The 11,486-nt window shown below is 43.6% G+C and overlaps 1 protein-coding gene across 4 annotated transcripts in view; it reads left to right on the top strand.

Annotated features, from left to right (window-relative positions):
* The window catches only part of SYN1 (synapsin I), a 277,136-nt gene extending 275,820 nt beyond the window's left edge, over positions 1-1,316 (top strand). For 2 of the 4 annotated variants that reach the window (XM_073599890.1, XM_073599888.1), the window contains exon 13: positions 84-1,316. Coding sequence is in view for 2 of the 4 variants with exons in the window: in XM_073599888.1 (XP_073455989.1) it covers positions 84-111 (28 nt within the window). In the remaining 2 variants the exon portion in view is untranslated. Of the gene's footprint in view, positions 1-45 lie in introns of all 4 variants that reach the window. The other 2 variants (XM_073599887.1, XM_073599889.1) reach the window with 2 other exon arrangements.
* The last annotated feature ends 10,170 nt before the right edge of the window (positions 1,317-11,486 follow it).

Consider the following 11,486-nt stretch of genomic DNA (forward strand, 5'->3'; position numbering starts at 1 on the left):
CCATTCCTTCCTTCCACCACATCATCACTGGTCATTGTTCTTCAGTAAGTCCCAGTCCCTCACCAACTCCTTCACCCTTGCAGACTCACCAGCTCCACGCTCCAGTCTTAGTCACGACGAGGTGAAGGCCGAAACGATCCGCAACCTGAGGAAATCCTTCGCCAGTCTCTTCTCTGACTGAAGGGGTCTTAACGGGAAAATAATCCCTTCTGAAAAAAAAAAAAAAACTTCCACCACATCCCACTTCTACCACCCAGCATTGCGGTTGTGTGCATCACCCCTGCTCCCTCACCTGTAATGCACGGCTTAATCTACTCCTCACAAAATGCCAATGAAGAGGTAGATATGGAGAAGAGACCAATCATAAAAAACACAGGAGGAAGAGAGAACTCTAGAGGCTTATAAACCATATTTATATATATATATATATAAATAATTTATACATATATATTATCAAATTCCAGAGCAATGATAAAATTATTATTGTCTTCTCAGATGGTCAAAGATATGATGAATGAGTTTAGAGGCTGCCACATAGGTGTAATATTAAGACGTGCCATCAAGATGACCCTCTACGAGGGACACTCGTTAGGGCCAGTGATTGTGTGCACAAGTCCTACGTGTGCCAGTCCTCTGTGTATATATATGTATACAAAATATATAATCATGGATAGCGGTATATATCAGAAGCTGTAGCGGTAATTTTCTATGTTTGTTTGTTCTCTCTATGACACTGTCACTTCTCTATGCTCTCCTTACAGCCTCTCTCACTATCTACTCTCCTGGTTCTGTCGTAAGGCTCTGTTCTTTTGACACGTGATGTGTTGCCGTGTACTTTTACCGTGGTCCGATTCCCATTTATATTTTGTTGACATCTTTAATGAAGTGCCCCAGCTTTCCTCACCCCTTTTCCCAACCTCTTCTGTCTTTATACTTATCCCTTCCTACAAAACAAACCTGGCCGATGACCCCCTTTCCATCCCCACTTTTCCATTTTGTGTTCCCATCCATTCCAAGTCTATTTTTGTGTGGCAGTAACACTATTGTAATGTGTGTAACTTAAAAGCTTGCTGTGTGGTTCTATCGTGACCTGGTCGTTATTGAGCAAAAACAATGTTCTAAGTATTCAGAGTTTAAAAAAAAAAAAAAGATATATTATATTATGACTATATGAAATAATTTATTCTATTGCCTGTGCGGAGCAGGCCCCATGAGAAGTGTGTGTACCGTTTGTCAGCGTTTGTGTGAAAATGTGACAGCCCCAAAGGGGCAAGAAAATGTGATTTGTCCAAATAAAATAATTCTCTGGAAGCATATATGTTTGCACTTTGCCATGTCTGGGTTGTAGGGCATTATTGATTAATGTGGATATCTACAAACTGCAATTCTCAGCATGCCCTAGCACAGGGCTCAAAATTTCAAGTCCTGAGCTACTATCCAGGCCTTAAGGGTTATTCGTCACCAGTTGCCCCACCCAACCCCTACCCTGCCCCTAAACACGCCCTCTTAAATGACACTTAAATGTTTTATGCAGAATTAAGTTATAAAATCAAATATTAACAACTTTATCAGTGCCCATCAGTGCAGCCTCACCTGTGCCCATCAGTGCAGCCTCACCTGTGCTCATCAATGCAGCCTCACCTGTGCTCATCAATGCAGCCTCACCTGTGCTCATCAATGCAGCCTCACCTGTGCTCAACAATGCAGCTTCACTTGTGTCCAATAATGCAGCCTCACCTGTGCCCAACAAAGCAACCTCACATGTGCCCATCAATGCAGCCTACCTGTGTCCATCAATGCCGCTTCACCTGTGCCCAACAGTGCAGCCTACCTGTGTCCATCAATGCCACTTCACATGTGCCCAATAATGCAGCCTACATGTGTCCATCAATGCCACTTCACCTGTGCCCAACAATGCAGCCTACCTGTGTCCATCAATGCCACTTCAGCTGTGCCCAACAATTCCAACCTACCTGTGTCCATCAATGCAGCCTACCCGTGTCCATCAATGCCGCTTCACCTGTGCAGGGGAAGAGAGGAGAGGAAGAGGATTGCCAGCCAGATCATCAGAGAGTGGGGCACATTGCTGTAACACATTGCAGAGTGTTCGCTCGCTCACCCCCCCCCCCCCCCGCTCCGAAGCAGCCCACGCTCGCCAGCCATCATTTTCCACTCGAGTAGGCGGGTGGAAAATTTGAGGGCTGCCCTAGCATATAAGCTGAACCAAATGTGTGCCTTAAATAAGGTACATATTTCACACATCTATCTGAAAGTAAATTGTTATAAGTATCACATTTTTACTTGCTTGCTGTAATTTTGATTGTTGTACAACATTGTATCTTTGCAAATCCTCCCATTCCTGCCTAAACATACACTTGGATCACAGCTTCTGCTCAGTAGTATTTCACTTCAACATTGCAGTAGCACATTAGTCCACCCAACTCCCTTTTGTCAGTAATATAATGATCCTAGAACCCAGGAGCAGCCCATCCATTAAGGGCGCATCCATTAAGGGCACATGGATTTTTTTAAAGCACCTCATTAGAGCTCGAGGCTCTTATAGGTTTAAAAATAGTTAATAATTTTCACTGCCATGACCACCAATGCAGGGGGATGGTGGGGGCAACTTTCTCGCCATGACCACCAATGAAGGAGGTGGTTAACCTTTACTGCCACAAATATTTGGAGTTATTATTGGTTCCACTGACACTAACATTGGGAGTTATTATTGAACTCACTGACACCAATGTTGGGATTATTTTTGCGTCCACTGGCACCAATGCTGGGGTCTATTATTAAACTTGTTGACACCAACATTGGGGGAAATACTGTATGGTGTACATTGACACCAATGTTTGGGGTTATTATTGTATCCACTGATGCCAATGTTGGGGTTTTTTATTGCATCCACCGACACTAATGTTGGGGGTTATTATTGCGTCCACTAACACCAATGTTGAGAGTTATTATTGTGTCCAATAGCAGCAACGTTGGGGGATATTCACTGCATCCACTTTAAACCAATGCTGGTGGTTATTATTGTGCCCACTGACACCAATTTGGGAGTTATTATTGCATCCACTGACACCAATGTTGGGGGTTATTATTGCATTCACTGACACTAATGCTGGGGGTTATTATTGCATTCACTGACACTAATGCTGGGGGTTATTATTGCATTCACTGACACTAATGCTGGGGGTTATTATTGCATTCACTGACACTAATGCTGGGGGTTATTATTGCATTCACTGACACCAATGATGGGGAGGTTATTATTGCACTCACTGACATCAATGTTGGGGGTTTATATTGTATACATTGACACCAATGTTGGGGGTTATTATTGCGTTCACTGACATCTATGCTAGGGTTTATTATTGCACTGACACCAATGCTGGGGGTTATTATTATCCTGCCACTGACACTACTGCTGGGGGTTATTTTACTCCAACTTCTTCAGTGTGCATCGCAATTTGCTGCAATAAAAAAAATGCAGTACAGGATCAACATTTTTGGAGGCTGAGGTGCGTTATAGTCCATTCATTTTGAATGGGCTGACTTTGCGCAATGCGCAAAAATACGCTGCTATTGTTTGGCCCTCTGGAATTGTCAGGCGCAGCACTTGAAGCCCAGGTTGACCACCACTGTATTAGGGCATACAAAAGCAGCTTAATATTATACTTAATATCCCTAGGTGGACAGTATACATTAAAGTAGAACTATAGGCAAAACTTTTTTTTGTTTTTCATTTTGGATAATTATAACCCCTGTCAGATATTTTTTCGCCATCTGTGTCCCATTGTGGAGATTTCCTTTCACTTCCTGTCCCATAGCTAAACAGGAAGTGAGAGGAAATCCCTGAAAATTAGGAGAATTCCTTGGGGACCTCCCGGTCACGAACTAGTTTTCCCATTGGAAGATCTCCCCTCTATTACTTTTATGGGGACAATCCAAAATGTATGACTCATTATTTTCACTTTTATTGATCATGCTAAACAGGGCAAAGTTTTGCCTTTAGTTAAACTTTAAGTTACAATTAACAGAAATTACAACCCAAAACCCACATAAGCAAACCATATTGATATGGGATAGACAAACTTACATAAAATGGAAATTCTCCTGCTCCTGGAGTATGATGGAACGCGTGGAGCCTGTCCAACTGGATAAGGGGGACTGGAGGCTGCATCTTACTCAATTAGCACAGGTAGGATTTTGGTAAACAAAATCTTTAAACACTCAAACATGTCTCCAGTTATGAATCCGAAGGACAGAGTCATGGTTTCAGCTGTTCTGCTATGTGTAGAGATCAAATATGGTGGCTTTACACCTAGCAGAATCCGCAACAACTTAAAAAGACCCACATTATTATCTCTCCCATATTCTATAATAAAGCTGGTACATTTGCAATCCAATATATTTTATGTGTGCAATCTGGGCCCTGCAGGTTTTATAATTGTGCACTGAACTGGATGGGAGCTGAGTTATTACATTTTCCAGAGTTTTGAAGAATTGAAATAAATACATTTATCTCAGAGACCAGGTGAGAACATTGCCCCTAGACTCCTAACCTTCTTTTATTGTAACTTTTCTGTCTCCCTTATATAGTAAAGCACTGCAAACTGTTTGCGGTATACTGTAAACATCCTGTATTATAATAATAATAGACCATGCCGTTTTCATGCAGACGCATAGATTGGTGTCTTGTGAACAAAACAGGGTCCAAAATCCCCCCAATGTGAAGGTATACAAATTAAACGTTTTGCCTTTTTTTCGACACTGTATAATCTGAATAAACTCTGCCCTGACTGCATTATGGTAGACCTGTATGTTAAAAATATTTAGGAAAATATGATCCGGACCTACTTACTCTAGCCTAGATCATGATAACGTACACTTCCAGTGACCCCTTGAGGTGCTGTTTTTCATCCATGGTTTTATCACCATGCTGCCATATACATGCACACAACTGCCACCACTGTTTTGTGCTGGCAGCAGGCTCACTCCATGCCCCCCCGCACTGTGACCGTGCTGCCACTGACAGTTCCTGGTCAATGCTTGGCATTGGAAAGGGTAGGAGGGACTCCTTATTACTATGACAGCCAATTACAGTGATCACATGATTGGAGGCCTGGAAAATGCCTCCAGGATTGTCAGGAACCAGCAGTATGGTGTTAACAAATTTGAATTGATAAGGTTCCAATCACATGTACCGCTAAGAAAATAAAATCATCACTGCTTCCTTGTAAGACAGATGTCACTTTTGAAAACGTTTAAAAATTCTGCAAACTGTGATGTTTTCAAAAATACTCTATCATTTCTATTTTCACTTTAGCTCAGAAATGGTTGGCCTGACGCCAGGCTAAAAGTCTAGCCTACACTGTTCACATCTTCTTTCTTTTCATTTTCTTGCCCATCCTAGAAGAACCTTCACCTTCCCTGCCTGACCTCATATCATATAGGAGTTGTGAAACCTAACTTGTCTTCAACTGTATTGGTGCTGAACTTCAGGCAGATACCAACTAAGATAATATATTGTATTATATATGTGAGCTGTTTTACTCACCAAGGGTCCTGTACTTCTATGGATTACATAGCATTTCAGTAACACAACTTAGTCCAGAACCCACCCCAGCCAGTGATTGGCAACCCTGTCATGATTTAACTTCCACTGTAATAGTCAATGCTACAGTAGACCTCCTGTTCATTATAGTATTATAGTCAGGGCTCGAAATTTCAAGTCCTGAGCTACTAGCCAGGCCTTAAGTTATTTGCCACCAGTTGCCCCACCCAACCCCTACCCTGCCCTGCCCTTAAAAAACGCCCTCCTAAATTATCTAATGAAATTACACTGTTAAATTTTTTATGCAGAATTAAGTTACAAAAATAAATATTAAGGGCTCATTTACACTTGCTTCGGCTTCAACACACATTAATGGCTAGTTTACACTTGCTTTAAACAGGCTTTGTTAAAGCTCTCTGAACGTCAGTCAAAGCCCCTGTCACTAAAGAAAATGGTTAGCTTACAGTCCTGTTTACAGCTGCTTTTGCTTTGCTTCAGCTCGGCTTCAAAAATTATACCCCGTGTAGCTTTAGTGGTGCTTCAAAGTGTCTTCAAAGCCTCCATAGAGGTCTATGGCAAAACTCGCTTGAAGCCCCACTGAAGCCCCACCGAAGCCTCATCGAAGCCCTACTGAAGCCTCATCAAAGCACCACACAAAAGCAGGTGTAAACAGAACTGAAAGCTAACCATATAATTTAGTGACAGGAGCTTTGACTGGCATTCAAAGAGCTTTAACAAAGCGTGTCCGAAGTCATGATTTGAAGCAAGTGTAAACTAGCCCTAACAACAACTTTATCGGTGCCCATCAGTGCAGCCTCATCAGTGCCCATCAATGCAGCCTGATCAGTGCCCATCCATGCAGCCTCACCAGTGCCCATCCATGCAGCCTCACCAGTGCCCATCCATGCAGCCTGATCAGTGCTCAACTGCTCATCAATGCAGCCTCACAAGTACCCATCAATGCAGCCTGATCAGTCCCCATCAATGCAGCCTCACCAGTGCTCATCAGCGCAGCCTCATCATTACCCATCAATGCAGCCTCATCAGTGCCCATCAATGCAGCTTTGTCAATGCAGGCTCACCAGTGCCCACCAATGCAGCTTTATCAGTGCCCATCAATGCAGCCTCATCAGTGCAGCCTTACCAGTGCCCATCCATGCAGCCTGATCAGTGCTCAACTGCTCATCAATGCAGCCTCACAAGTACCCATCAACGCAGCCTGATCAGTCCCCATCAATGCAGCCTCACCAGTGCTCATCAGTGCAGCCTCATCAGTGCCCATCCAAGCAGCCTGATCAGTGCCCATCAATGCAGCCTGATCAGTGCCCATCCATGCAGCCTCACCAGTGCTCATCAGCGCAGCCTGATCAATGCCTATCAGTGCCACCTGACCAGTGCCCATAAATGCAGCCTGATCAGTGCCCATCAATGCAGTCTCACCAGTGCCCATCAGCGCAGCCTCATTAGTGTACGGGGATCACAGGTATGAGAGCCGGATAGATCACACAGAGCGTGGATCTCCTGATGTGACACAGCTTGGATTTGAATTGCCCGGCGGCCGCTGTAAAACAAAGTCCTGCCTCATGGACTGACTCGTATGATAGACGTCACACTGATTCAATTTCCTGGCATTGGACCAGTGTGCTGTTTATCATAGGAGCCGGTCCAGGAGGCGGGATTTCGACAGCTGCCGCCGGGCAATTCAAATCCAAGCGGTGTCACAGCAGGAATCGGTGTCCCGCTGTGTGATCCGGCCGGCTCTCCTCTATCTTCCTGGCCAATCGCTGGGAGGAGAACAGCTCCCATTCAACCCCGAAAGTTATTTCCACTCCACAAATGGGAGTAGGCGAGTGGAAATTTGATAAAAAATTAGTAATATATATTATATAATATATACAGTACTGTGCAAAAGTTTTAGGCAGGTGTGAATTAAAGTGAGCGAATAGAAGAAAAATCAAAATCAAATCAATATTTGATGTAACTACCCTTTGACTTCAAACCAGCATCAATTCTTACACTTGCACGCTGATTTTATAGCAGGCTGGGGTTTCAAGATGTGCTGTTCAACCGCATTTGAAAAAGCACAATGAAACTGGCAATGTTGAGGACACAGTGGTCGGCCACGGACACCTAATGCAGCAGATGAGACACATCATGCTTACTTTCCTTTGACATCAGAATACGTTCAGCAGTGCCATCAGCACAGATCTAGTAGAAACCAGTGGGACCCAGGTACATCTATCTACTGTCTGGAAAAGTCTGGCTAGAAGTGGTCTTCATGGAAGAATTGCGGCCACAAAGCCATACCTCCGATGTGGAAACAAGGCTAAGAGACTCAACTATGCACGAAAACATAGGAACTGGGGTGCAGAAAAATGGCAGTAGGTGCTCTGGACTAATGATTCAAAATGTGAAATATTTGGATGAAGCAGGAGGTCGTTTGTTCCCCGAAGGGCTGGAGAGCAGTACAATAATGAGTGTCTAAGAACAAGGAGTCTTGGTAGTGATGGTTTGGCCCCCACAGAGCGCTGATCTCAACTTCATCGAGTCTGTTTGGGATTATATGAAGAGACAGAAGGATCTGAGGCAGCCTACATACAGAGAAGATCTGTGGTTAGTTCTCAAAGATGTATGGAACAACCTACCTGCCGAGTTTCTTCAAAAACTGTGTGCAAGTGTACCTAGAAGAATTGATGCCATTTCAAGCAAAGGGTGGTCACACCGTTTGTCTTCCGTTTACATTTTTTATAGTATATTCTTAATTCACTGCACTTTTGCCCAGTGGGGTATAGTAATATATTTTATATTGTATTATATTATTATTATATTATAGTACACAGACCAACTATCCTCTATAAGCCTACATTTTTTGTCTGTATATGAGGTCTGCGCGCTCTCTTTTCTATACCCAGGAATTGTAAACAAGACATTCCATATTTTCATTCTTTACCTGCGCTGGAAATATAATGGCTGACATACGACTGATTGTCGTTGCTACATTTGTTTTAGACAGACGGCGCCTAAGAATAGGATTCAAGAAAACATTTAGAACTGTAGCGCCCTCTGCTGGAAATTTCTAAAAATATTTTAACACTAAATGGAATGGGAACTGCCTCTGCTGAGCTTATTCTGTTAGTTGTTCATAAAAAAAACTTAAGCTGATGTATCAGCATATCAACCAGGCAAACAGCATTTAAGAGAGGTCAGCAATAGCACCCCCTACAAACTTAACAGTAGAAACACCTTGCTGCAGGAACAACAGTGGATATTGAATAGTTACCTAGCAACCAATGGTTTGGGAGAAATATGAAACAGAACCTAGGCAGTGGCTCTGCTCATGTTCACCGCGAGACAGCAGCCAGAAACGTCCTTGCATACAAGATCCACCCAATGTGTTTCGCTCAATAGGATGTCATCGGGTATTCATCCCCTGTTAGGCTTTTGTACTCATAAGTAGGTTAACAAAAAAAACCTTCCAATCTATCTTGTGGGGATACTGGAACTACTCCCTGTGTCAAGAGATTGTTCAGGGCATTCTGTAAATCTGACTGTCCTAGGGCATTCTTTGACTGATTTGAAAAAAAGAAAGCTGTGAGGGGTAGAGTTTTGAACTCTATTTTGTACCCCTTTGAAACCGCAGATGGAACCCATAGGTCTGGAGCATCTTTGACCGAGAGGCTAACTGTAACAGATACCCCCCATCCCCCCGCACTCTTAGGAGTGAGGACGCCCTTCATTGGGAAGAGGGTTTGGGGAACACTTGGTGGGCTTTGAAGACTACGTTTTTTGCTGAAAGGAAGAGCTGAACAACTTAGGTTTTAAAGTTAAATTCTGGGTACAGTGGTTATGTGCTCTGCATTTGGAAGACTTTGAGGTTTCTGAGGAGGGTCATTTTGGAATTTTCCACTGTGGTAGCAGATCCCTCCCTCCTGTGACATCTTTTATGGTTATGTCAAGTGACTCCCCAAAAAAAGTCTGCCTTCAAAGGGCATACAGTATCTCACAAAAGTAAGTACACCCCTCACATTTTTGTAAATATTTTATTATATCTTTTCATGTGACAACACTGAAGAAATGACACTTTGCTACAAAGTAAAGTGGTGAGTGTAAAGCTTGTATAACAGTGTAAATGTGCTGCTCCCTCAAAATAACTCAACACACAGCCATTAAGGTCTAAACTGCAAAAGTGAGTACATCCCTAAGTGAAAATGTCCAAATTGGGCCCAAAGTGTCAATATTTTGTGTGGCCACCATTATTTTCCAGCACTGCCTTAACGCTCTTGGGCATGGCACTCACTAGAGCTTCACAGGTTGCCACTGGAGTCCTCTTCCACTCCTCCATGACGACATCACAGAGCTGGTGGATGTTAGAGACCTTGCACTCCTCCACCTTCCATTTGATGATGCCCCACAGATGCTCAATAGGGTTTAAGTCTGGAGACATGCTTGGCCAGTCCACCACCTTTACCTTCAGCATCTTTAGCAAGGCAGTGGTCGTCTTGGAGGTGTGTTTGGGGTTGTTATGTTGGAATACTGCCCTGCGGCCCAGTCTCCGAAGTGAGGGGATCATGCTCTGCTTCAGTATGTCACAGTACATGTTGGCATTCATTGTTTCCTCAATGAACTGTAGCTCCCCAGTGCCGGCAGCACTCATGCAGCCCCAGACAATGACACACCCACCACCACGCTTGACTGTAGGCAAGACACACTTGTCTTCGTACTCCTCACCTGGTTGCCGCCACACACACTTGACACCATCTGAACCAAATAAGTTTATCCTGGTCTCATCAGACCACAGGACATGGTTCCAGTAATCCATGTCCTTAGTCTGCTTGTCTTCAGCAAACTGTTTGCGGGCTTTCTTGTCCATCATCTTTAGAAGAGGCTTCCTTCTGGGATGACAGCCATGCAGCCCAATTTGATGCAGTGTCCGACGCATGGTCTGAGCACGGACAGGCTGACCCCCCCACCCCTTCAACCTCTGCAGCAATGCTGGCAGCATTCATACGTCTATTTCCCAAAGACAACCTCTGGATATGACGCTGAGCATGTGCACTCAACTTCTTTGGTCAACCATGGCGAGGCCTGTTAAGTGGAACCTGTCCTTTTAAACCACTGTATGGTCTTGGCCACTGTGCTGCAGCTCAGTTTCAGGATCTTGGCAATCTTCTTATAGCCCAGGCCATCTTTATGTAGAGCAACAATTCTTTTTTCAGATCCTCAGAGAGTTCTTTGCCATAAGGTGCCATGTTGATCTTCCAGTGACCAGTATGAGAGAGTGAGAGCAATAACACCACATTTAACACACCTGCTCCCCATTCACACCTGAGACCTTGTAACACTACCGAGTCACATGACACAGGGGAGGAAAAATGGCTAATTGGGCCCAATTTGGACATCTTCACTTAGGGGTGTACTCACTTTTGTTGCCAGTGGTTTAGACATTAATGACTGTGTGTTGAGTTATTTTGAGGGGACAGCAAATATACACTGTTATACAAGCTGTACACTCACTACTTTACATTGTAGCAAAGTGTCATTTCTTCAGTGTTGTCACATGAAAAGATAGAATAAAATATTTACAAAAATGTGAGGGGTGTACTCACTTTTGTGAGATACTGTATGTGTGAGGCATATTTTACAGGCACATGTGAATGGAAATTAGGGCCATTATGGAAATAAGGGGTGTAACAGCTTAATTCGAAATGCCTGTGACATAGCACTATGGTGAGGAGTCACACAGCCATTTGCACTCACAAGTGTTTTGACAAGTTCTAATGTGCACTCGCCTGGGTTTCAGACCAGTTGACTCAGTCTTTACTGAGAAGTGGACATAACACGCGTGCGTGTGTGTTGCGCTGTTAACAGAAAATGAGTGATAGGAATCCGGAGCAGCAGATTAACAATAAATTTTGCGCGAAAA

This window comes from Aquarana catesbeiana, linkage group LG09 (genome assembly GCF_042186555.1).
Source record: "Aquarana catesbeiana isolate 2022-GZ linkage group LG09, ASM4218655v1, whole genome shotgun sequence".
NCBI classification, from domain to species: Eukaryota; Metazoa; Chordata; class Amphibia; order Anura; family Ranidae; genus Aquarana; species Aquarana catesbeiana.